Source organism: Lissotriton vulgaris, chromosome 6 (assembly GCF_964263255.1).
Source record: "Lissotriton vulgaris chromosome 6, aLisVul1.2, whole genome shotgun sequence".
Classification (NCBI taxonomy): domain Eukaryota; kingdom Metazoa; phylum Chordata; class Amphibia; order Caudata; family Salamandridae; genus Lissotriton; species Lissotriton vulgaris.
Genome location: NC_141694.1, coordinates 650,265,178 through 650,291,633, shown reverse-complemented (window position 1 = coordinate 650,291,633; position 26,456 = coordinate 650,265,178). Strand labels below are relative to the sequence as shown.

At 51.6% G+C, this 26,456-nt stretch overlaps 1 protein-coding gene across 1 annotated transcript in view; it reads right to left on the bottom strand.

Moving 5' to 3' along the window:
* Positions 1–26,456, bottom strand: part of MDN1 (midasin AAA ATPase 1) — a 2,142,100-nt gene that overhangs the window by 354,105 nt on the left and 1,761,539 nt on the right. The window contains exon 84 of the mRNA XM_086926648.1: positions 1,867–2,004. Coding sequence (XP_086782774.1) covers positions 1,867–2,004 — 138 coding nt within the window. The remainder of the gene's footprint in view (positions 1–1,866; positions 2,005–26,456) is intronic.

Below are 26,456 nucleotides of genomic sequence, written 5' to 3'. Positions count from 1 at the left end.
TTCAGGTGTCTTCTATCATCGATCCAGGCTTGGATCCATCGAACTTTCTTCACTGGTCGCCTGCCAGCAACTTCTTTCTTCCAGGCTCCTGGTCCGTCTACGAGGATTCCCGACGTCTTTTGAGACATATGCAGCTGCAGCCCCTGGGCTAGGTAACTTCGGCATTTCGGTGCCCCAGCATAGCCTCACTATCCAAGGGTCAGAATACACTTTTGTTTTCCTCCCACCAGGTCGGGTTCGCCCGAGAACACTAACTCTGTAAAATCTAGCTACCATAGACTTTGTCCCACATCCAGCGTGAGAGTGCACACTCTGCACCCGAGTCCCCTAGGCCTCCTAGAAGTAATCTGAAGATTCTATAGTCAAGACCTAGCGATTCCAGGACTATTAGTACTGTACTTACCTGCTAGTAATTTCGCATTCCACTTTCAGAGTATATGGTTTTCCGTGCCCCTCGGGCATTTGTATATACTGTGCTAACTTAAGTATTTTCGTAAGAGTTTTGTTTTGTGCTTAGTACCCTGTCCTCATAAAGAGTACAGGGCTGTTGTGATTTTAATAAATACACTGTTTATTTTCATAACACTTGTGTGGTGTCCTTTCACTGGGTGTTCAAGGGGTACATGTGTGGTATAACAGCTGGCTTAACACGCCCTCACGAGTCTTTAGCCTTAGACTGCTCGTATCCATGCTACTAGGATAGCTGGTCTATAAGGTTGACTTACAACCAATCATCAATAAGGGTTGTTTGGACTGATACAAAGTGCTCACTAGAATAGTGAACATTATATATCAGGCCAACTTCTCACAGGGAGGAGGTAGCCCCTTCGGACTATTTGCAACACCCACCATCGGAGGTGATTTCCTGCCAGTGGTGGAGGCAATTGCATTTCCTGCCACCAACTGGACGGCCGTGATCTGGAGGGATCGGACAAGAAATGTTATGTTAAAAATTCGTATGGAGCGCACCTACACTGATTGGTTTCTTGGCACTGACCTAGGATATTGACTGAGCCCCGTGTGTTTGATTGTCTGCTGGGTTCTAGCTATAAGTTTGGATATATAACCAAGACTTAGGAAGCCTTCTGAAGCTAGGAAATTTAGTGCAGGCTCTGATGTCCAAGGGAAGAGTATTCCAGAAGCTGGGTGCCAATACTGCTAACCTACAACCACTTAATCATTTCACTTTGTAGGAGGGAATGGCTAGGAGGTTCTTATGAAGGGAGCGCAAAGAAGGTTTTGTGGTGGAGGAGGGGTTTGTGGCTAGACCACACTACTGGCCACTCAAGGTCGGGCGCAGAGGTTGTTGGGCTTGCGGGGTCCTCTGGTTGGAATATGGTTGGCATGGTTGGAAGCCCCTTCCATAGCCAAGAAAGGGGCAAAAGGCAGACACAGGCTGAAATGAAGTGGAGAGGCCCTGGAACTTGTCTGTAGCTCGCGTGACCTTGAAGCGCTCAAGTGCTATATCTGCCTTGTCTCTGAAGAGACATGAGCCATCAGGTGGCATGTGCATGAGAGTAGCTTGGACATCACCCGAAAAGCCAGACGTTCTCACTACTTTGTCGTAAAAACTAATACAAAAATGGTGTAAAGATAAGCTTTGAACCTCCAGGTCTACTCACTTTCTGAACTATTGTAATCACCTCTTCCACCAAATTCCTCAAGTTATCACTTGGTATTTACATTACGAAATGAATAGCACTTACATGTACCACCAAGGGCTTGAGCACAACATTAGCACATCCGAAATTAAGTTAAATACATGTCAAATAAAATACATCACAATATAATATACATGCATCTGTATATACTAAGTGGGCTACTACAAAATATTTACTTAAGGAATACAGAAAAAAAGATGCATACCTGTTCTTCATTTTCAATTTTGTCGCTCACATCTTTCTTGCCTTCTCCTTCCCCAATTCCACCTCCTTCATAGTCGTGAAACTCAGTTGCCCCATTTCCTGCTTCCTCCTCCATTAGTTCTTTTGGAAGACAAAATCCCTACCAAAACAAGATGTTTAAATAAACACTACAAAGAATAAATGCAGAACATTTAAAGGACAATATTTGCAGAAAAAATCACATGTTGGCTCTCCATGACTACCCCAGTTACCATGCCTGGCAAGGGATTGCCCATAGAGAAATCATTGCTCATATAGGATTTATTGCTATCAAAGCCTAGTTGAAGGGAATTACCTTAATCAACTGTGATATTGTGCTGTGGAACATTTAGAAAGCTGTGCTAGTCCCATAATCTAAAGTCCTTCCGTACTCATGGAACCAAGTAAAAAAGCATTCATCTTTGTAGCAACTCCTACTCTTTTGTTACCAAGCTCCTTCCGTCACTGTTGGGGAACAGAGCAACTTGCAGCTGAGAGCAGGACTGCGCCAAGATTACTTTGCAGTAAAAAAAGACAATGCCAGAAGGCAGCCTACAGCACATATTCCCCCACTTTACCTCCCTCACAATTCTTTTACGATTGTTGTACAGTAGAGGTGTAGCAGCCCAACTACCCTGTTGGTGTAGGGATTAAGAGTGCGTTGTGTACTTGTCTTTGACAACTTCATTTCCAGTGGATATTCTCATCACACATTTCTCGTTTTGTGAATCTCCCAGGCGCCAGACTAGGACAAGAAACACTTGAAATGGTACCTGCTTGCCGGCAGGCGGTGCAACAGCAACTCTGTCCTGAACTTGGACATGACAACATGGAGCTTTATGTAAGTGCCGCTCCTGCATGCTAATGCTAGTTTTCTCTTACAGTGCCAATGTTTGCTTTCTTTTTTCATGGTCTTAGATACAGAGCACGGTTGACTAGAATAAGTTACTTACATTTGGCAATGCAGATTCCTCACCTGTGAATACTTCCACGGTGTCAGACTGGATATGAAAATCTTTCACCAGCAATGCTCCCATAAGCCGCTAGCTTGGTGGTGCCATGCAACTCTGCACTGACTCCATAACGCCTTGAAAGTAACATCAGTTTCTTGCTTCTCTTTCTTCAAGCTCGCCGACACAGAGCATGAACAATTGGAGGTTCCAAAGTGCAGATTTATAACTTGGGATCTTTTTAGATGTTAAAAAGAAGCCACTCCACAGAACAAGGAGGGGGAGGGCCGTGAAGAATTTGAAGTTAGAGAGAATATCCACCAGATGGAAAATGTTACTTACCTATTAAGCATCTGTTTGTGGTTTGTAGTACTGTAGATTCGAATGTATGACATTATCCTGCTGCATTCCCCGCAGGGAATCACAAAGCGGTCGTTACAACGACCGCGTTGTGATTCCGCATACCATTACTCCATAAGTCGGAACAACGACTTGCGGAGGGGGGCGCTGGATGTTGGAACAGTATAATTTACCATTCCAACTCCATTCTGTGCGGACATTAGGGAAGGTGTTGGATTTTAAATCCAACACCTCCACCTCCCCCCCCTCCTCCTCCACAAGTCGTTGTTCCGACTTGCGGAGTAATAGTATGCGGAATCACAATGCGGTCGTTGTAACAACCCTGTTGTGATTCCCTGCGGGGAGAACGATTTGTGGTAAACGTTGTTTACCCTGTAGATTCACATGCTCAGCATAACACTGCTATCTATTTTTGGGCTTGGATGTGTGGAATTTGTTTTTCTTTGAAGTAAGTATTTTGAGTCGCAAAGTATGGGGACTCCTCCTCTTGCTGGTAATGCACATGGTCATCGACACCATTGTTAGATTGTTTTTTACCGCAAGACAGGTGAGGATAGAATGTGAAGTATAAAGTAGTACTGAGGAACAAGTTATTTACCTTCGGTAACGATATATCTGTAAGAAACATTAGTTAGTATTAGATTCCTTACCTTAGACTATCCCCTGGCGTCAGACTGGATCCGGAAATTTTTGCGTAGCAGTACCCTTGCGTGTCGGCAGGCATCGTCTGCGGCTCTGCGTCCGTCGTCGGAGTACTTAGACGCCGCCTCCGCGCGCTGACGTCAGTGCTTAGACACAGCTTTTCCGCGCCAGAAACGCAGAGCCATGTTAAAAACCAACACTGGTGCCATTGAAACTAGGGCCCTGAAAGGGGATGACCTTAACCCTAGATATCGGTTCGCAGACTGGGAGGATGGGTGGGGTGGTAAGGAATCTAATACTAACTACTGTTTCTTACAGATATATCGTTACCGAAGGTAAGTAACTTGTTCATCTGAAAGAAACAGGTTAGTATTAGATTCCTTACCTTAGAATAGATACCCCAGCAATACCAACCTCGGTGGTGGGTCTGCGAACCAATAATCCCACCAGAAAGTCCTGGAGGACGGAACGGCCAAAGAAGCCATCGCTCCGGACTTGACTGTCCAGGTTGTATTGTCTTGCGAACGTGTGCAGCGAGGCCCACGTAGCTGCCTGACAGATTTCCTGCAAGGGGACTCCCCGACCCAGGGCAGTAGTAGCCGCCGTGGCCAGAGTGGAGTGGGCACGCAGCCCAACAGGAGGTTCCTTCTTAGCGGTACACAACACGACCCACCGAGAGATGGTCTGCTTGTGTACCGCCCGTCCCTGCTTGTGTACCGCCCGTCCCTTCTTAGCGCCCACGTAACCAACAAAGAGTTGGTCCTCCACCCGGAACTGGCGAGTGCGATCGAGATAAAACGAGAGTGCACGTTTTGGGTCCAGACGGTGGAGCCGCTCTTCCTCTTTTGAGGGGTGCGGAGGCGGAAAGAAGGTGGGCAAGGTGATAGACTGCCCGATGTGGAAGGCCGTGACAACCTTGGGCAGAATAACTGCGAACCCCGGTTAAAGTTAACTCGAGTCTCAGCATCACAAAATGGATGCTGCCACCACAGACACAAGTCTGACCTCCTGCTGCTGGGAGTCCTTCCAGCGAGGGAGGCTTGGACAAAGGGTTTCCTGCCCTTGGAGGTGCTAGCACCACCCCAGACAGGATTTTGTGTATTGAGGTAGGACAGGCTGAAAGGAATGAGAAGAGAAGAGAACATGAAGCAAAGATGAAGGAAGTGAATCTGAGGATCCAAAGGGAAGAACTTGTCCTTGCCAAAGAGATACTTGCCTTTGCCAGAGATCAGAAATTGAGTGGGTTAGAACCCACTCGTGGCAGCATTATCCCTAGAGATAAAGACAGGAGTTTTGATAATAGACACCTGAGTAAAATAGTGCCCCCCTATAAGGTAGGGGATGACATCCACAAATGGATGACTGCTCTGGAGAGGGCCTGCACTGTACAGCAGGTACCCCAGAGTCAGTGGGCAGATATCTTGGGGCTCTCCTTTGAAGGAAAAGGTAGAGATAAGCTCCTCTCTGTTAGAGCTGAGGGTGCTAATGATTACCCAGTCCTGAAAAATGCACTGGGTTTGGCTTAACAACTGAACAGTGCGGGTTGATGTTCAGAGACACCCAGAAAACTCAGTCTCAGGATTGGACTGACTTTGTTGATTGTGCCACTAAGGCTTTGGAAGGCTGGTTACTGGGCAGTAAAGTTACTGATTACACAGGATTGTATAATCTAATCATGAGAGAGCAAATCCTAAATAATTGTCAGAACCAGTTGTTGCATCAGCACTTGATTGACTCAGATCTGACCTCTCCCCAAGAATTGGGAAAGAAGGCAGACAGATGGGTCAGGACAAGGGTCAAGCAGCAGAACCAGAGTGGTGGCCAGAAGAAAGCAGACCAAAAGGGTAATACGAATCAGCAAAATGACCAGAAGTCTTCAACAGGGCCCAAACAATCTAAGGAGGGTGGGTCCCAGAATTCCCAAAAGAAGACTGATGTTCCAAGAAAACCATGGTGCCAATACTGTAAAAGTAAGACTCACTGGTTTAGTGAGTGCACCAAGAAAGGCACAGCTCCTACCACTACTGCCCCTAAGGCACCTGCACCCCCTAGTACAGTTAAAAGTGGTAGTGCACCCCCCAAGGCTATAGTTGGGTTAACCCTGGGAACTGAGGTGGGTTCTGACTTGGTCAGAATACCTACTCAGGCTGTTCTAGTTTGTAGTGGGGACATGGATATGACCCCTACTGTAAGTCCCAGTACTCTGAGCTAATACAGGCAAACGCCTTTATTCAATGGAAAAGTGGCTCAGGCCTACAGGGACACATGTGCCAGTGTCACTATGGTGACACCAAACTTTGTGGACCCTGATCAGGTAATACTAGGTTCAGACTACCTAGTGACCAATTCTAGCAATGTCCCTACCAATTACAGTATGGCAGTTAACTTCTCCTGGGGAGGGGTAACTGGCCTCAAAAGGGTTGTAGTTAGTCCAGACCTCCCAGCGGACTGTCTTTTGGGCAATGATTTGGAATCCTCCTTATGGTCAGAAGTGGAGTATACGACTCATGTGGAAATGTTAGGTTTGTCAACACATGTCCTTGCTGTGACCAGGTCCAGGCCAAGAAATGCCCAGCTGAACAAGTGCTGGATCCTGGAACAATGGACCAGACACTACCCAAGAGGAAGAGCAGTAGGGTTAAGGCAGTGCCTTCCCCCTGCCTCAAGCGGAGGATCAGCCCTCTCAGGAGGCTGACCCAAAGACCCCAGAAGGAACTGTCCTTGAGAAGCTTGAACCTGATCATGTTGAGTTTGTTGGGTCAGGGGGACCTTCCAGGGCAGACTTGAGGCAGGCACAGTTAGACTGTATCTCGCTTGAACCCCTCAGACAGCAGGCTGCTGCTGAGGCTGCAGGGAATGCTACAGATACCCACAAGGTGTACTGGGATGATGGACTCCTATACTCTGAGGCAAGAGACCCCAAGCCTGGTGCTACCAGGAGTTTGGTTATCCCCTTGTCTCTGAGAGGTTTTATTCTTACCTTAGCCCATGAGATTCCCCTTGCAGGTCACGTAGGCCAGAGCAAGACTTGGGAAAGACTTGTCCCACACTTTCACTGGCCTCATATGTGTGAAGACACCAAAGAGTTTTGTCGCTCATGTGTCACCCGCCAAGCCAGTGGCAAATCAAATGGCACACCAAAGGCCCCCCTTATACCACTACCTGTGGTGGGGGTACCCTTTGAAAGAGTGGGGATTGACATTGTTGGACCAATGGACGCCCCAACAGCCTCTGGGCACAGATTTATACTGGTGGCAGTGGATCATGCCACCAGGTATCCAGAAGCTATTCCCCTTAGGACCACTACAGCTCCTGTTGTGGCCAGGGCCCTACTTGCAGTTTTCTCCAGAGTGGGGTTTCCTAAGGAGGTTGTCTCTGACAGAGGTGGAAACTTCTTGTCAGGATACTTGACTGCAATGTGGAAGGATTGTGGTGTAAATTACGAATTCACCACCCCTATCACCCACAGTGCAATGGGCTTGTGGAGAGATTCAACAAGACCCTAAAAGGGATGATAAAAGGGTTACCTGAAAAGCTTAGGCGAAGATGGGATATCCTTTTACCCTGCCTTCTGTTTGCTTACAGAGAGGTCCCACAGAAGGGGGTTGGCTACAGCCCTTTTGAGCTTCTATTTGGGCATCCTGTAAGAGGACCCCTATGTCTTGTGAAGGAAGGATGGGAGTTACCTCTCAAAAAGCCTAAGTTTGACATAGTGGACTATGTACTTGGTCTCCGCTCCAGGATGGCAGAGTACATGGAGAAGGCATCCAAAAACCTTGAGGCCAGCCAGGAACTTCAAAAAGCTTGGCATGACCAAAAGGCTGTACTAACTGTTTACCAGCCTGGACAGAAGGTGTGGGTGTTGGAGCCAGTGGCCCCAGCAGCTCTCCAAGACAAATGGTCTGGACCCCACAGAGAGGTCACCTACCTGGTGGACCTTGGAACTCCCAGGAGCCCTCACAGAGTACTTCATGTGAACAGGCTCAAGGCATTTGTTGACAGGGCGTACATGGGCTTGCTCATGGCCACAGATGAGGGACAGGAGCAAGAGAGTGACCCTCTCCCAGACCTGCTCACTCAGAAGGAGTAGTTTCTGTCCTGTAACTCCAGTTCTGTAGTAGGGGTATCTCTGTTATAGTCATAATCTAGTGAATAGTCCCGCCCATGTGCGTGGACCCCGGCAATCAAAAATAATCTCTTAAGTTGTCAAAAGAATGCAGGAACTGCAAAGACACTTAAGAGAGAATTAAAGACAAATAATGCAGCCTATATCCACAGGCTACACTGTCCAGTACTTCAACTAGAAATTCCACCAAAATTCACCACACACAGCCCAGCCTGCTAGTTTCTACCATAGAGAAACCTGCCTCCCCAGTCAAAGACCCAGGAATGATAGAGAGGAAGGTAGGGACAGACAAGCCCCATAGGCTGCCATTATGTGGCTTAAACAGGATACTGTGCCTTTAAGAGAACCTTCTAGACTTCTCCCAGTATCCCAGAATGCATAGCAGGTCCAACTTACTTTCAGTTCTTTTTGAAGGCGTATAAAACGCCAGACCTGCAGCATTGTTTACATGAAGAATTCTCCACCGGGGAGGAGGGAGGGCGCTTATGACTATAACAGAGATACCCCTACTACAGAACTGGAGTTACAGGACAGAAACTACTCCTTCTGTAGTAGGGGATCTCTGTGTATAGTCATAATCTAGTGAATAGAATGGCAAGCCCATCCCCACAACTAAGCGGCGGTGGAGAGTAAATACATAATGCCACTATTGTGCGAACAAATTCCGCAGTGAAGCCTGTCCAACCTGAGCGTCTGCCCTGGCGTCAGTGTCCAGGCAGTAATGCTTAGCAAAGGTATGAACCGACTTCCAAGTGGCTGCCTTGCAGATTTCAGCAATCGGCACGTTACGGAGCAGAGCCGTCGTGGCAGCTTTGCCCCTGGTGGAATGAGCCTTAGGCTTACCTCCTAAGGTCTTATTAGCCTTCTGATAACACAATTGTATGCAGGACACAATCCACCTAGAGATGGATTGCTTAGAGGTCGCAAGACCTGTCCTGACCGATCCATAATTGATAAACAACTGGTCAGACCTACGAATATCTTTGGTTTTATCCAGATAAAATTTCAACACCCTCCTAACATCCAGAGAATGGAGAGACCTCTCCGCTGGGGACGAAGGGTTCTGAAAGAACGTAGGTAAAGTTATAGTCTGGTTGACATGAAAGTCAGAAATAACCTTGGGAAGAAATTTAGGGTGAGTACGCATAACAACCTTAGCAGCATGAAATACAGTATAAGGTTCATTACAACACAACGCCTGAATTTCACTCACCCTGCGGGCCGATGTAATGGCCACGAGGAACGCCGCCTTCCAGGACAGGTGCTGCAACGAAGCCTTATGAATAGGTTCAAAAGGTTCCTTCATCAACCTGGACAGCACCACATTCAATTCCCATGAAGGCGAGGGAAGCCTGACAGGAGGGAATACTTTCTTCAATCCTTCCAGAAAATCTTTGATCACGGGGATCTGGAAAAAGGAAGTCTGTGAAGGGCATTTCCTGTAGGCAGTCAATGCAGCCAGATGAACCTTAATGGAATGCACATTAAGGCCAGACTGCGCCAAATGTAAAAGGTAAGGAAGGATGACATCTTCCTTACAGGTCGTAGGATCATGGTTCTTAGACTGGCACCAGATACAAAACCTCCTCCACTTGTAAGCATATGAAGTCCTAGTGGAAGGTCTCTTGGACTCCTTCAGAATGTCCATGCAATCATCGGGCAGATTAAGATGGCCATACTGCACTATCTCAGGAGCCATGCCGCCAAACTCAAAGACGATAGGTTGGGGTGTAACATCCGTCCCCCGAACTTCGTGAGAAGGTCCGGCCTGCACGGCAACCGAATGTGAGGAAGGAGAGACCGGTGAAGCAGGTCCGTGAACCACCACTGCCTGGGCCACTCCGGGGCGATGAGTATCATCCGAGCCCTGGACCGGGCCAGCTTGATGAGCACCGCCGGAATCAGGGGAATGGGAGGAAAGGCGTACAGAAAGTTGTTCGTCCAGTCGATCCATAGCGCATTCCCCAGCGTCCCTTGCTGGAAGTACCTGGAGGCGAAGTCTCTGCACTTGCTGTTTTCGGCGGTGGCGAACAAATCTACGTCTGGAGTTCCCCACCTTGCGAAGACTTCTCCTAGCACTTCGTCGTTTATGACCCATTCGTGGTTTTCCTGAAGCAGTCTGCTCAGTGCGTCTGCCTGAACATTCTGCACACCTGGTAGATGGGTGGCCGTTATCGTCAGTCCTCTGGCCAAGAGCCAGTGCCAGATCGTCTGCGCCTCCTGTGACAGGGTGCGCGATCTCGACCCCCCCTGCTTGTTGAGGTAATACATCGTGGTGGTATTGTCCGTCTGTACAAGCAGAGAGTTGGTCCGGAAGGACGGAAGAAAGGCCTTCAGCGCCAAGTGAACAGCTCTGAGTTCCAGGAAATTGATGTGATACGTGGCCTCCATCGGTGACCACGTGCCTTGAATCTGCAGAGTCCCGGAGTGCGCTCCCCATCCCAGAAGAGACGCATCCGTCACGACCGTCTGCGTGGGAATGTCCTTGTGAAAGGGAACCCCTCTGAGGAGATTCTCCGCCGAACACCACCACTTCAGGGACTGAAGAGCATGCAGCGATAGGCGAATCTCGTCGTCCCAAGATCCTTTCCTCTGATCCCACTGGTCCTCCAAGCACTCCTGCAACGGTCTCATGTGCAGCCGTGCGTGTGGCGTCAGGAAGATACAAGAGGCCATCGATCCCAGTAGAGAAGACACCGTCCTCACTGTTGTAGATGGAGTCGTCATAAGAGCCTGAGCCTTCCGAAGGAGTGATAATCGTCGCTCTTCCGAAGGAGACACGCTTGCTGACAGCGTATTGATGGAGGCTCCCAAGTACTGTATGCATTGGACCGGAGTCGGAACAGACTTGGCCATGTTGATGTGCAACCCCAGCTTGTTCAAGAGAACGCACGTCTTCTGGAAGTGTGCTCGCGCTTCCGAGAAGGAGGATGCCTTGATCAGCCAATCGTCCAAGTAAGGGTAGACGAACACCTTGTTCTTCCTCAGGTGTGCCGCTACCACCGCCATGCACTTCGAGAATGTCCTTGGCGCAGACTTCAGCCCGAATGGGAGTACTGTGTATTGATAGTGATTGGTGCCGACTTGGAACCGCAGGAACTTCCTGTGTTTGTGAGCAATGGGCACATGGAAGTAGGCATCCTGTAGGTCTATCGCGCACAGCCAGTCTCCCTGTTGCAACTGAGGGTAGATCTGGTGCAACGACAGCATGCGGAACTTTTCTCTGCGAATCCACTTGTTTGCCTGTCGCAAATCCAGAATGGGCCTGAACTCGTTCTTGTCCTTCTTGCGAACCAGAAAGAACCGGGAGTACAGACCTCTTCCTCTCTGAGACAGAGGTACGTCTTCTATCGCCCTTTTCCTTAACAGGATATCCGCTTCCGCCTGAAGCTCGCGCAGCTGAAACTGCGAGCTGACCGGGGGAATCGCTGGAGGAGGGCTGGTGAACCGAAGACTGTATCCATTGCAAACAATATTCAGCACCCACTTGTCCTGAGTAATTTTTCTCCACTCTGCCAGAAAAAGTTGGATGCTTCCCCCTACCGGAGTGGGTAACGGATCCGGGGGAAGTAAGTTCCTAGGGCCTAGACCCCGCCTGGCCCTTGGGCGCCGGAGCCGACTGCTGGCCTCCTCTGCCCCTCTGCCGCTTCTGGAACGGCTTACGGAACTGCTGCTGCTGCTGTTGTGAGTGTCCCGAAGCCTGTCCCCGTCCTCGGCCTTGACCTCCGAACCGCCGCTGGAAAGGGCGGTACTGCTTCTTGGTCTCCTTGGGCTTTTCCAAGCCCACAGCCGTCAGCGTTTCGGCCTCCGCCTTCATGCGGGCCATTTCATCATCAGCGTGCTTCCCGAAGAGGGTCTCCCCGGAAAACGGCAGATTGGCCACCCGCTGCTGCGCGTCCGGTTTCAGGGACGTCAGCCGGAGCCATGCGTGGCGCCGTTGGTTGATCCCGTGGCAGAACCCGTGAGCAGCCAACAGGGAGGAGTCCGCAGCCGCACTGATTATCTGGTTGGCCACCAGCATACCCTCACTCAGGACCTCCATGAAGTCTTCACGCTGCTCCCGAGGCAAATGCTCCGCAAAGCGCTCGAGGGAGTCCCAGAGGGCGCGGTCGTAACGCCCCAACAGAGCCGTTGCACTCGCCGCTTTCATGGTTGTCGCGGAAGTCCCACAGATCTTTCGTCCCGCCGAGTCCATCCACCTAGATTCCTTGTCCGGGGGGACCGTGGAGGTCGGAGTGGTGGCGTGCTGCTTGCGGGCCGCCGTGACGATGACGGAGTCAGGCGGAGGCTCCGCTCTCAAGAAGGCCGGATCCGATTCGGGAGCCCGGTATTTCTTTAGTAGCCTGGAAGGGGCCGCTCTCGTCACAGCCGGGGTGAGAAACAGCGCCATAGCCGGTTCTTCCAAGCCCGGTACCAGGGGCAGGAGGGGACGAGACATGTGCCTCTGATGCAGAGTCTCGAAAATGACGGACGTCTTCGGAGTAGGCACCGTCAGTGTAATGCCTAGCTTCGCCGCGCCCCGCAACAGGACGTCTTGAAAGGCAACCAGGTCGTCTATCGGGGACACTCTGGTGTCCGGCGACCCCGACAGCGTAGGTGAATAGTCCCTGGTCCCAGAAGATCTCGTGCGAGAGCGGGATTCGCGCCTCCTATGGCGGTGTCTCGACCTCGTGGGAGACCTGCGCCTAGAGCGAGAACGAGACCTGCCAGCTCTAGGGCGCTCCTTCGGTTTGCGAGGAGGGGTCTTCCGTGGCTTCTCACGGGGACTCTTCGGAGCCTCCCGGGGCTTCGGTTTCGGGGTCCCCTTGGGAGGAACAGGCAGCGACGGCAGCGAAGTGGACCTCGGCGGAGGGACCACCGGCTGCGGGGCGGGCCCATGAGGTGGGACCGGAGGTGGATCAGAATCCCCCTTAGGAAGTGGTGGTATGGGCGGAGGGTCCTCCTTCGGTACGGGTGGAGGAGGAGGAGTCCCGGGTCGAGATGGAGTGTACACTTCCGAGTACACCGAGCCCGGTGACCCTTTAGGGGACGGTCGTGGGGAGCCATCCCCATCCGCAGGCGACCTCTTCCTCTTGCGACCACCGGAAGTGGCGTGACTCCTGGGGCTAGAGCCCCCTCTGCGCCGTTTGGGAGAAGGAGATCTACTCCTCGGCGCTGACCGCTGTCTGCTGGACGCAGAATGACGCTTCTCCGGCGTCGAACGGCGCTTCCTGGACTCCGGCGTCGAACGTCGTCCCCTCGACGTCGACCCTCTCATCCTCGGCGTCGAACGTCGACTCCTCGGCGTCGATCTCCTCTTGCGCGATCTCTCACGCCGTCCTCTCGACGTCGGGCGGTCCGCCCTCGGCGTCGATCGTCGACGTCGCCTTGTTGTCCCCGACGTCGAGGAGCCCCTCGACGTCGAACGTCGGTGTCGCCTCGACGACGACCGACGGTGTCGCCTCGACGGCGAGCGCCGGTGCCGCTTCGACGGCGAGCGCCGAAACACGTCCCTGCGCCTTCGGCGTCGGTATGAAGACGTCGACGAAGACGATGACGTCGACGGCGGCCTCGACGTCGGCTTCTCCTTCGCCGTCGATCCGCCACGCCGTCTCGACCCGGAGCCCCGGGGAGATGGGGAGCACGCCGTCGTCATCCCTCTCGACGCCGTCGTCGAAGCCTTCGACGTCGACGGAGAATGGGACCGTTGGCTGGACTTCCTGCCCCCGGGGAGCCCCCCAGGGGCCTCAGCAGAGGCAGAGGGATCCTTCCCAGGCTGCCCAGACCCACCTGCAGCACGTTGACGCCTATCCTCCAGGCCAGCCAGCCTGATCTTCAATCTGTCCCTGAGGGTCCTAGCAGAAAGCTGCTGGCAGATAGCACACTCCTCAGGGCCATGATTCTCCGGAAGGCACACGATGCAGACATCATGGGGGTCGCTTTTGGCCTTCTTCCTCTCACATGCTGGGCACTTCACAAAAAGGCCAGGCATTTTGGAGCCCCAAAACACCTAAAAACCAGCACAAAAGGGAGAGGAGAGCACCAAGAAATAAACTGTAACACTTTTAAAAGACAAAAGTGCAAAAACGAATTCAATAAACCCTTGAAAAAGGGAGAGCTCAATGCCAGGGTCCTGTAAGCAGGAGCCGGAAAAAAGAACTGAAAGTAAGTTGGACCTGCTATGCATTCTGGGATACTGGGAGAAGTCTAGAAGGTTCTCTTAAAGGCACAGTATCCTGTTTAAGCCACATAATGGCAGCCTATGGGGCTTGTCTGTCCCTACCTTCCTCTCTATCATTCCTGGGTCTTTGACTGGGGAGGCAGGTTTCTCTATGGTAGAAACTAGCAGGCTGGGCTGTGTGTGGTGAATTTTGGTGGAATTTCTAGTTGAAGTACTGGACAGTGTAGCCTGTGGATATAGGCTGCATTATTTGTCTTTAATTCTCTCTTAAGTGTCTTTGCAGTTCCTGCATTCTTTTGACAACTTAAGAGATTATTTTTGATTGCCGGGGTCCACGCACATGGGCGGGACTATTCACTAGATTATGACTATACACAGAGATCCCCTACTACAGAACCCTGATGATGGGTCAGTAGATGGTGTGGTCTTTTCTGACAGCCTCTCTGAGCATCAGCAAAAGGATTGCAAACAGGTTCTTCAATCCTTTAGACAAATGTTCTCTCTGACCCCCAGTCAGACAAACTAGTGCACCCATGAGGTGGACACTGATGACAGTCTGCCTATAAAGAGTAAAATCTACAAGCAACCTGACCACGTCAGGGACTGCATAAAGAAAGAAGTACAAAAGATGTTGGAATTGGGGAGTCATTGAACCCTCAGAGAGCCCTTGGGCTAGTCCTGTAGTTCTAGTGCCAAAACCTCACACCCAGGATGGTAAGAGAGAGATGAGGTTTTGTGTAGACTACAGGGGCCTCAATGCTGTCACAAAGACAGATGCCCATCCAATACCTAGAGCAGATGAACTCAAAGATAAATTGGCTTCTGCCAAATTCTTGAGTACATTTGACCTGACAGCTGGTTATTGGCAAATCAGGTTAGCTGACGATGCCAAGGCCAAAACAGCATTTTCTACCCCAGGAGGTCATTACCAATTTGTGGTGATGCCCTTTGGTTTGAAAAATACACCTGCCACTTTTCAAAGGTTGGTGAACCATGTTCTCACTGGGTTGGATGGCTTTCGTGCAGCATATCTAGATGATATTGCTGTCTTCAGCTCCACCTGGGAGGATCACCTGATCCACCGGAGGAAAGTTCTGGAGGCCCTGCATAAGGCAGGCCTCACTATCAAGGCTACCAAGTGCCAGATAGGGCAGAGTCAGGTTGCATACCTGGGCCACCTTGTAGGTGGAGGCCAGGTTCAACCATTGGAGAGCAAGATACAGGCCATAAAGGAATGGGCTCCTCCAACCACCCAGACACAGGCCAGAGCTTTCTTGGGCCTGTCTGGTTACTACAGGAAATTTGTCAGAAATTATGGGACCATTGTGACCCCACTTAATGACCTTACAAGCAAGAAAATGCTAAAGAAAGTTCAGTGGACAGTTAGCTGTCAAAAGGCATTTGATGACCTGAAGCAGGCCATGTGTACTGCACAGATTCTCAAGAGTCCAGACTACTCCAAAATTTTCATTGTCCAAACAGATGCTTCTGAGTTGGGTGTGGGAGCAGTTCTATCTCAACTGAATAATGATGGTCTTGACCAGCCCATTGCTTTTATAAGTAGAAGGCTGAAGGGGGGTCAGACACACGCCAGTGGAAGCTGAACTTACCAGCAGGGACGGAGAACTGCTCCTGGGCTCCTCACACTGTAGTCTCGCCGCAGCAGCAACGCCACACCGCGGCTGGAGACTACAGCTCCCAGAGAGCCTTGCGCCCACTTCCACTTCCTGTTTCCTGCCTTACAGCGCCCGGAGGCGCTACTTAATTGAGACGCTCCCTCCGTGTCGCGGGACGCGTGCGGGCGACCGCCGGGCTAAGCCTGGGCAAAGGGCGGGCCCTCTTTGGTACTCAGTGGCCAGAAGAGGCCGGGCCGGGCTATGGACCTTGGCTCTACCCTAAGAACATTAGACTCACGTGAGACTTTGTATTTTATATTAGTTTAATAAGTATTTTATGGAATCATTGGTTTAAAGTATTACAACTGCTGGTAGTCTGTAATACTATTGTATATTGCTAATTTAGCTGAGTACAGGCCCTTGCGCTATGTCCAGAGCGAATCTAGACAGATCAACTTCGGGTCTGGTCACCATGGACAATTTTCTGGTTAAAAAGGTGAATCAATTTAACAATGAACGTAGGGCCTCAGTAACCCCCCTCTACCACCTGAAAACTTGCCTATCTCAGTGGCAGAAGTAACAGAGGTAGTTATAGAAGGCAATCCAATCTCAAGTAATGAGGGCATGCTTGATGCTGTGGCACAGGTCCATGCAGAAACACATGTAGACTCACCTAATACCTCTATTAAAGAAATAGTTCAGGGCCCACCAACACCGAGACCAGTAAGAATGTGCAGAAAGATACAGGTTAAAGGATGAGGAAAATCTAGCAAGAAAAGAGCATAAACCACCAAGTCGAATGCCAATGGCTCTACTACAGGCGAAGGTAACTCAGAGGGCATCATCGAGGGAGGCCCAACCTTAAATACCAAACAATTTGAGCTACTGATTAGCACTATAGTGAGTAAGATGGAGGAGAAAATTACAGAATTAGTTAATCCTCTGCTAACTAGATTGGACGCAGTGACCTCTGAAGTGGATCGGCTGGGTGGACTACTGTCGGTACATCTGGCCTCTGCCTCTGCTCAGGCTACCAACTCCAACACCATTGAAAAGGGTAAAGGAGGCAGAGCTGTGAATGCACAACAACCTTGTCGTCAAGGCTCTGCCGGTGTTAATGTTGCCTCCAAACCACCACCAGTAAGTCAACATAATAAACAGCCTTTAGCAGCACCAGCAGTTCAACAGAATAAACAGCCTCCTGCAGCACTTGGCTGCAGGTCTGCCTCTAACCCCCTCTAGTAAAAGTAGGCATATTAATCTTCCACCTGACTGCATACCTTATGTGGCAGTCCTGACGAATGTGCCACCATGTGTAGAGCATCCCACTCTACCTTAGGGGGAGCCTCAAGAATCGTTAAAAAATAAAACAGTGGCCTGGCTAAACAAAAACTGCGGATTCCCTTCTCAGTATTATGACCAGATTATTTCGACAGAAAGGGTTGACTGGATTAGTCCATCACGTAAGACAACAAATGGTGACTGTGTTATTAACTTCAAACATCCCCAACATGTTGCAACAGTCCTATTAAGAGCATCATCGCTAATGTATAATACTAATTGTGTCTGTGTGCGCCCATTAGGATATTTTTATGCACCTGCGCTAAAAGTCTCTCAAGACTCCAGAAGATTTAGACTAGGATCTCAAACTCAGGGACCTGCTCTACCCGCCCCACACATATACAATATTGTCAGTCATGGTATGAAAGGTTTCCATATGGATGCTCAGAATAGTTACGCGGTGAGCAAGGGTATTAATGGGTTCCTTGTCCCAACACAGAATAGATATGAAGCATTCTCGGGCCTTGAGGAGTGTGATTGACGTGAGGAGGCCGGGGGCCAGAGTAATGTATGCATATCTGCGGCGGGTCACACAGAGGTATCCCAACCCAAAACATACAAAAATAATGTTATCTGTTGGAACATCGCGGGTCTGGCTACCAAGATGTCAGATGGTAACTGGATCGAGTATATTAAACAATTCCAGATCATTTGTCTACAAGAGACTTGGTTAGCGGAGTGTGATCTTTTTATTGAAGGGTATAAGGCCTTTTATGCACCTGCAACAGCAGCCAGTAGGGGCAGACCAAAGGGGGGTATGGTCACATTTATTTCTGTACCCTTGTCTTGTACTATACGCAGAGTTGTAACCGGTAATTCTGGCATTCTAGGCCTAGTCTTAGCTGGAGAAAACTGTTTAGCTGGTCTTGTTCATTTTTATAATTTCGCAAATTTATGCACAGCTCCAAGTCAACTTAAAGTTTTAAATGACTTTATTAGTATTTCAATGAAGGAATGTTTACATAATTTAATGATCATGGGTGATTTTATCGTTCACCCCTGTGGAGACCCTCTGATGAAAAATGTATTGGAAATGCATTGTGATTGGTATGAAGGTCTGCACCTGGAACACACAGTGGAGGGAGAACTTTTTAATGATTTGTTAAATGACCATGATCTAACCCTGACAATGGCTCTGTATGATCCAAAAAACCGTTTTGTACTTCCGACTTTCAAGGTCCATGGGAAGGGAACGTTTATTGATTATGTACTGCTCACTTTGCCTATGCAGCCAGGCTTTTGTGGATTCCTTTGTTATTGAAAACAGAGAATTCAGTGATCACAATTCGCTTACTGTCCATCTCAGGGGACCTTGGGTGGCCAAAGAAAGTTGTAATCTCAGTTTGGGTACGGTACGCTCAACGGACGGGAGACGCCGCCTCAAATGGTCCATGTGTACACCCCTTATCTAATATATAAAAACATCGCAGACACCTGTAGTGATGAAATCATGAGCTGCACTGCTGAGGGCTCTGATCCAAACGAACAAGTTACTTACCTTCGGTAACGATATATCTGTAAGAAACATTAGTTAGTGTTAGATTCCTTACCTTAGAATATCCCCAGGCGTCAGTCTGGATCCGGAAACTTTTGCGTAGCAGTACCCCTGCGCGTCGGTAGCCGTCGTCTGCAGGCGTCCCCTGCGGCTCCGCGTCCGTCGTCGGCGCCGTGCGCCGTGATGACGTCGCTGGAGTATATAGACGCCGCCTCCGCGCGCTGACGTCAGTTCTTTGTACACAGCTTTTCCGCGCCAGAAAACGCAGAGCCATGAGAGAACCAACACTGGTGCCATTTGAAACTAGGGCCCTGAAAGGGATGTCCTTAACCCTAGGTATCAGTTCGCAGAACGGGGAGGATAGGTGGGTTCGGTAAGGAATCTAACACTAACTAATGTTTCTTACAGATATATCGTTACGGAAGGTAAGTAACTTGTTCATCTCAAAGAAACACGTTAGTGTTAGATTCCTTACCTTAGAATAGATACCCCAGCAATACCAACCCCGGTGGTGGGTCTGCGAACCAATACATTCCTACACCAGAAAGTCCTGGAGGACAGAACGGCCAAAGAAGCCATCCCTCCGGACTTGACTGTCCAGGCAGTAGTGCCTCGCAAATGTGTGCAGTGAGGCCCACGTAGCCGCCTGGCAAATGTCCTGCAAAGGGACTCCCCGGCCCAGGGCAGTAGTAGCCGCCGTGGCCCGAGTGGAATGGGCCCTCAGCCCAACAGGAGGCTCCTTCCGAGGCAAAGAGTAGCACGCTTTGATGCACAGAACGACCCACCGAGAGATGGTTCGTTTACACACCGCCTGTCCCTTCTTCGCACCCACGTAGCCAACTAACAGTTGGTCATCCACCCGGAACTGGCGTGTGCGATCCATATAAAATGAAAGCGCACGTTTTGGGTCCAGACGATGGAGCCGCTCTTCATCCTTTGAGGGATGCGGAGGCGGGAAGAAGGAGGGGAGGGTGATGGACTGCCCGATGTGAAAAGCAGAAACTACTTTGGGCAGGAAAGAAGGTCTAGTCCTGAGAACCACCTTGTCAGGATGAATGGACAGGAAAGGAGGTTGGACAGAAAGAGCCTGAAGCTCACTCACTCTCCTGGCAGAGGTGATGGCAACCAGGAAAGCCGTCTTCAAAGTCAGGAGACGGAGAGGACAAGAATGAAGGGGCTCAAAGGGAGCACACATCAAAAAGGTCAGAACCAGGTTCAAGTCCCACTGAGGCATCACAAACGGAACAGGTGGATACATGTGTGTGATGCCCTTCAAGAATCTCGTTACAATGGGGGACTTGAACAAAGAAGGCTGATCAGGAAGCCGTAGAAAGGCTGAAAGGGCCGAAAGGTAGCCCTTGATAGTGCCCAGAGCAGAGCCCTGCTGGGCAAGACAGAGAAGAAACAGAAGAACCTCGGAAAGAGGGGCAGAAAGAGGATCCACAGCCTTTGCTGTGCACCATGCCACAAATCTGTTCCACCGACAGGCGTATACCGACTTCGTGGAGGGACGCCTGGCTGCCAGAATTACATCACAGACTTCAGGAGGCAAGTCAAATGGCCTCAACTGCCGCCGCTCAATCTCCAAGCATGGAGGTGGAGACTGGACAGGTTCGGGTGGAGGACCGCCCCCTGCTGCTGCGACAGAAGGTCCTCCTGAAGGGGCAGGCGGATCGGGGGACCGACTGACATGCTGAGTAGCTCGGGATACCAGTACCTTCGAGCCCAGTCCGGAGCCACAAGGATACCTTGGGCCCGGTCGCGCCTGATCTTCTTCAGCACTCTGGGCAGAAGTGGTATAGGCGGAAAGGCGTATAACAGACCGCAACTCCACTCGCGCCGAAAGGCGTCGCCGTGCGAGTGCCGTCTTGGAAACTCCAACGCGCAGAACTGATGACATTGCGCGTTCTCTTCTGTGGCGAATAGATCTAACCAAGGCTCTCCCCATCGCAGAAAGAGGCCTTGCGCCACATCCGAGTTCAGACGCCATTCGTGATCCATCGAGCACCGACGGCTGAGTTCGTCCGCCCTGGCGTTCAGAGAACCTGCCAGGTGTTGAACCGTCAAAGTCACGCCCTGACGTTCCAGCCACTGCCAGAGGCGCAGAGCCTCCTGGCAAAGGGTCCACGACCCCACCCCGCCCTGTTTGTTGCAGTACCACATGGCGGTGGTGTTGTCTGTGAACACCTGCACTGCACTCCCGTTGACAAAGGGGAGGAATGCCTTCAGTGCTAGACGAATCGCCCGTAGCTCCAACAGGTTGATATGGAGCTGGGACTCCGCCGGAGACCAGATGCCTCTGATCTCCGCCTCTCCCAAGTGGCCTCCCCAGCCCTGGAGGGACGCGTTCGTCACGACAACGTGCTCCGGTTGGGGAAGGGAGAGGGATCTGCCTCTGACCCAATCGCGGTCCGTAAGCCACCACTGCAGTTGTCTCGCAGTGCCCTCCGAGATCAAGACGTGGTCGGACAAGTTGCCCTGATGCTGGGCCCACTGAAACTTCAGGTCCCACTGCAGAGCCTGCATCCGCCACCGGGCGTGATGCACCAGAAGGATGCAGGAAGCCATCAGCCCCAGCAGCCGCAGCGTCAACCTGACCGAAACCCGGGATAGCGGCTGAAAGATGGGAATCAAAGCCTGTATATCCCGGACCCGCCGTTCCGGAGGATAAACCCGAAACTGCGCCGAGTCCAGAACCGCTCCGATGAAAAGGAGCTTTTGAGAGGGACACAGGTGTGATTTCGGCACATTGATGGAGAACCCCAGGTCGTGCAAGAGGTCTGCCGTCATCTGAAGGTGGTGGACGACTGTCTGGGGCGAGCCCGCCTTCAACAACCAGTCGTCTAGGTAGGGGAAGACTGAAACCCCTAACCTGCGCAGATGGGCTGCGACCACCGCCATCACCTTTGTGAACACCCGTGGGGCGCTTGTAAGGCCGAAGGGGAGCACGATAAACTGAAAGTGCTCCTGGCCTACTGTGAACCGCAGGTAACGCCGGTGGGCCGGCAGGACGGGGATGTGAAAATACGCATCCTGCAAGTCCAACGCTACCATCCAGTCTTGTGGGTCTAGAGCAGCCAAGACCTGAGCTAATGTCAACATCTTGAACTTCTCCTTCCGGAGGAAGCAGTTGACGTTCCGTAGATCCAAGATAGGACGTAGGCCCCCCTTGTCCTTCTTGGGTACCAGAAAGTAGTGGGAATAGCAACCACGCCCTACTTCTGGCCCAGGAACGCGCTCGATGGCCCCCTTGGCCAAGAGGGCCGTAACTTCCTCCTGCAGAAGTGTCAAGTGGTCCCCCGACACACGGTGGTTCTGCGGTGGCATGGCTGGAGGAGTGGTCTCAAAGGGGAGGGAGTAGCCCCTTCGGACGAGTTGCAGCACACACCTGTCCGATGTTATTGTGCGCCAGTGAGCGTGGTGATGGCGAACCCTGCCACCCACTGGCGTCACATGGGGCCGAAAGCACGGACTAGGAGGATTTGGAGGCAGATGCTGCGGGGGGAGGTGTGGCCTGACCCCGCCGTTGACCCCGACTGCCGCCACGGCGGTTTCCACGGCCGCCACCGCGTTGAAAGGATTGTTGCGGCGCGTGGCTGGCAGCACGTGTGGGGACGCCCCTTCCTTGGCCACGAAAGGAGCGAAACGAACCCGTTTGCTGGCGCTGGGTCGAGAGACCCAAGGACTTGGCCGTGACCCTGGAGTCCTTGAAGCGTTCCAGCGCGTGGTCCGCCTTGTCACCAAACAGGCGACAGCCATCGAACGGCATGTCCATCAAGGCATTCTGGACATCTGCCGAAAAGTTGGCAGATCTCAGCCAGGCGTGGCGACGAATCGCCACCGTCGTGGACATCGCTCTGCCTAGCGAGTCGGTCGTATCAAGACCACACCGTATAGAATATTTAGCTGCGTCTCGGCCCTCAGCCACAGCCTTGCCGAGTTTCGCCCTCACCTCCATGGGGCATTCTGGCAGCAGTTCCGCGACCGTATCCCACACAGAGTGGGTGTAGCGGCCCAAGAGGCAAGCGGTGTTGCAAGACCGCAGTCCCAAACTCAGGGACGAGAAGACCTTCTTGCCATACTGGTCATACCTCTTAGATTCCCGGTCGGGCGGGGCCGACGGGAATGCGGTCTGGGAGGTCGAGGCCTGGATCACCAGACTCTCAGGGGTGGGATGGTTGGACAGGAATTTGGGGTCATCCGGACAAGGACGGTGGCGTCTAGCCACGTTCCGATCAACAGGCGAACCTGAAGCGGGCCTGGACCACGTGCCCAACAGAACGTCTGACAAGGCTTCGTTAAACGGCAGCAGTGGCTCCTGTGGGCATGACTGCGGTTTGAAGACCTCAGTGAGGATGTTAGGCCTCACGGCCGCGACGGGGAGCTCAAGGTGTAAGGCCTTGGCAGCCCCCATCAGCACCACTGAATATGCAGCCCCCGCCTCCGACGCCACGGAAGGAGGAGAGACAAAGCCAGGGTTAGGAGAGTCGTCCAGACCACTGGCATCCCCCAAATCACCTGTCCAGTCCGGGTCATACTGGCACTCACGTGACAGAGGGTCCTCAGACCCCTCCCAACCTTCCCCATACTCTTCATCATCTCCATATTCGGAGTCAACGATGTAGACCGGCTCCTCGGGGTTCACAGGCCCCATCGGCGTCGAGCCCGGCGTCGATCGACGTCGGTCCGACTCCGCGCCCGGATTCGGATTCGGGGAGGGTATGGGGACGGCGCCGCCCGGAGCCGGCGCCGGAGCCCCGGCGCCGGCCGAAGCCGGCAGAGGAGAACCGGCGCCGCGCGGGGACGGCGTCGGGGGTAACCCCGATGGAATCGGTGCCGGACCGGCCGGTAGGCCAGCCGGCGTCGACCCCGAAGGCCCTCGCGGCGCCGGGGTCGGAGCCGTCGGCGGCACCGGGGGCGGAGCACCCGATGGCGTCGAGCCAGGGACACCCGACCCGCTAGGGCCCTCAGACGGTAGCACTGGTCCCGAAGGCGCCGTAGGCCCCGTCGGAGAACTGAGCGCCATCATGGCCATGAGGAACGCCTCAATCTCCTCAGGCGTCGCACCGTGCCCAGGGACCGGAGGGTATGGGGCAGGCCGCGCCGGCGACTCGCGCGGAGCCGCGGGGTTGGGGTCACCCGAACCCCCAGCCGCGTCGCGCGAGCGTCGGGGGGAGTCGGGGGTACGATGACGACGCCCCGACTTCTTGTGTTTCTTACCTGAAGAGCCCGACGAATGGTGACGACTTCCGGAACGCTCGGCGCGGCTCCGCGACCGCTCCCTCGAACGCTCCCTGGACCTCCGGCCGGACCGGGACAGCTCCCGACGCGGGGCCGACACCCGGAGCTCAAGCAGCTTGCGGGACCGCTCCCGTCTAGCCTTGTTAGTGAGAGCCCGGCAGTCGACGCAGGCGTCCACGTCGTGGTCGGGGCCCAGGCACCGGAGACAGAGTCGGTGATGGTCCGTGACCAACATCGTGCGGTCACAACCGTCACAATTCTTGAAACCGGGCATCCTACCAGGCACCAAAAAGAGAATAGAAAGTTAACAAACTTGGTCAAAAGACCGGAGTACTGCTCTTCGGATCTGCGCTTACTGGGGCGGAAAAAAGAAGAACTGACGTCAGCGCGCGGAGGCGGCGTCTATATACTCCAGCGACGTCATCACGGCGCACGACGCCGACGACGGACGTGGAGCCGCAGGGGACGCCTGCAGACGACGCCTACCGACGCGCAGGGGTACAGCTACGCAAAAGTTTCCGGATCCAGACGGACGCCTGGGGATATTCTAAGGTAAGGAATCTAACACTAACGTGTTTCTTTCAGATAAGGTCCTAACCGCCTTCCAATGTCTACCAGACAAAGTTTCCAATCTGTTGTCAGCACCAGCCAAGAAGAGCGGGAGAGGGGGACCTAGGTGGTTCAATCAGGACTGTTCCAGAGCCGCGCGCAACTTAAGAATTGCCTTGGTAGCCAGACCTAGAATTAAGGAGACAGTCCAAGGGTGTCGTAAAGAGTATAAATTAATCACTGCCACCCGCAAAGACTTTTTAAGAAATGAAGCATGGAATGAGATTCTGGACCCCCATACACTAAACAATAGTTCCAGATTTTGGGCGGTAGTTAAGAAACCTTTTTTGGTCCAGGACCCAGGAGATGGGCTAGAGAGCATTATAACAAAGGAGGAGTGGGAAGCTCACTTCAAGCAATTATATTGCTTTACGATGTATAATACTATGAATTCCCTCTCCGACAATGGGGGAGGCTCCATAAGGTTTGACAGAGGCGAGGTTATTGTTGGGATAGAGGGGCTTACAGCTGGGAAAGCGCCCGGACCTGATGGGATTCCCCCTGACCTATATAAAATCGGACCCGATTTTTTGGGCACCGATTCTTGAGGCGGTTATTAATGCGGCTTCCATAGTTGGCTGTCCACCGTCCTGGGGGGTCTCTACCATTGTCCCAGTGTTTAAGAAGGGGGACAGGGACAGTCCACTCTGCTACAGGCCCATCTCTCTAATTGATTCCATGGTTAAAATAGTGGGGACAATTATACTACAGAGACTTTCGGAATGGGCATTGAACAATATCATGTCCATTTCTCAGTATGGTTTCTGTAGTGGTAGCTCGACTATAACGCAGTGTATTCATCTTTTCCTAATCCTTAATAAATACACCACTGCCCAAAAAGGTACGGTTCATCTTGCCTTCATGGACCTATCCTCTGCTTTTGACTGTGTGAACAGAGGAAAGCTCTGGCAGTCCATGAGGGAGAAGGGCGTGGACAGTGGGATTGTTAATTTCCTGGTGGATCTACATAGTAGCACTAGTGCCAATGTAAGGTATTCCCAAGATCTGTGCACTACTGATAATTTTACTATAGACAAGGGAGTCCGCCAAGGTTGTATCTTGGCCCCCTTTCTTTTTAATTTTTATATAAATGAATTAGACAGTGTTCTGCAGGATGTGAAGGCTGACTGTCCCAGAGTCGGCAGGCGAAGTATCCCTGTACTTTTATACGCAGATGATGCAGTTTTAATCTCTAGAACTGAATTAGGTCTCCAAGCCTTGCTTAACGCTTTTAAATTGTTTATGACAGACAGAGACCTATTGGTCAATAACTCCGAATCATTTATCATGCAAGTGGGTAACCGCCCAAAAAGGAATTACACATTTAAAATAGACAATGTAGTGATTCCACTGTCAAATACATTTTCCTATCTAGGTGTTCTTTTCGACTCCAAATTAACTTGGGGGCCCCAACTTGCCAAAAAGAGATGTGATGTGACCTGGGTCAATGCCTCTATTTTTAACTTTGCGTCAAAACTGGGGAAAAAACCAACCCTTGCCATGATTAAACTTTACGATGCAAAATCAGTGGCAATTGCAGCCTATGGCAGTGAATTATGGGGGTATGTGCCTGGCGAACAACTCCAGATTGCAGAAAATGCCTTTATGAAGCGCCTCCTGTGTGTCCCGGCCGGCGCGTCTAACTTTGCAGTTCACGAGGATTTGGGGGCTGAATATCTGAGCAATATCTTCTCCTTACGCCCGCTGCCCTGCTGGTTAAAACTGTGGCTGAATCAAGATATCCTGTTGACACACCTGATTGTAAATGATTTTCTGTCTCAAGATAATGCAATGGGAACTCCCTGGTTAAAATATTTAAAAACATGCTTTTCTGGGTTGGGCCGCCCAGACTTATTTGAATACCCAAACAGAATTGTTAAGGGAGATGTTGAGCTAATTAAACAAGCTTTCCTTTTGGACAGGAAGACCCAGAGGGAAGGGGTAGAGTTACAGAAAACAAGTGTTAGAAAATATTTTATGGTTAAAACCTGTTTAACAATGGAGCCCTACCTACTCAGTACACTGAGCACTCA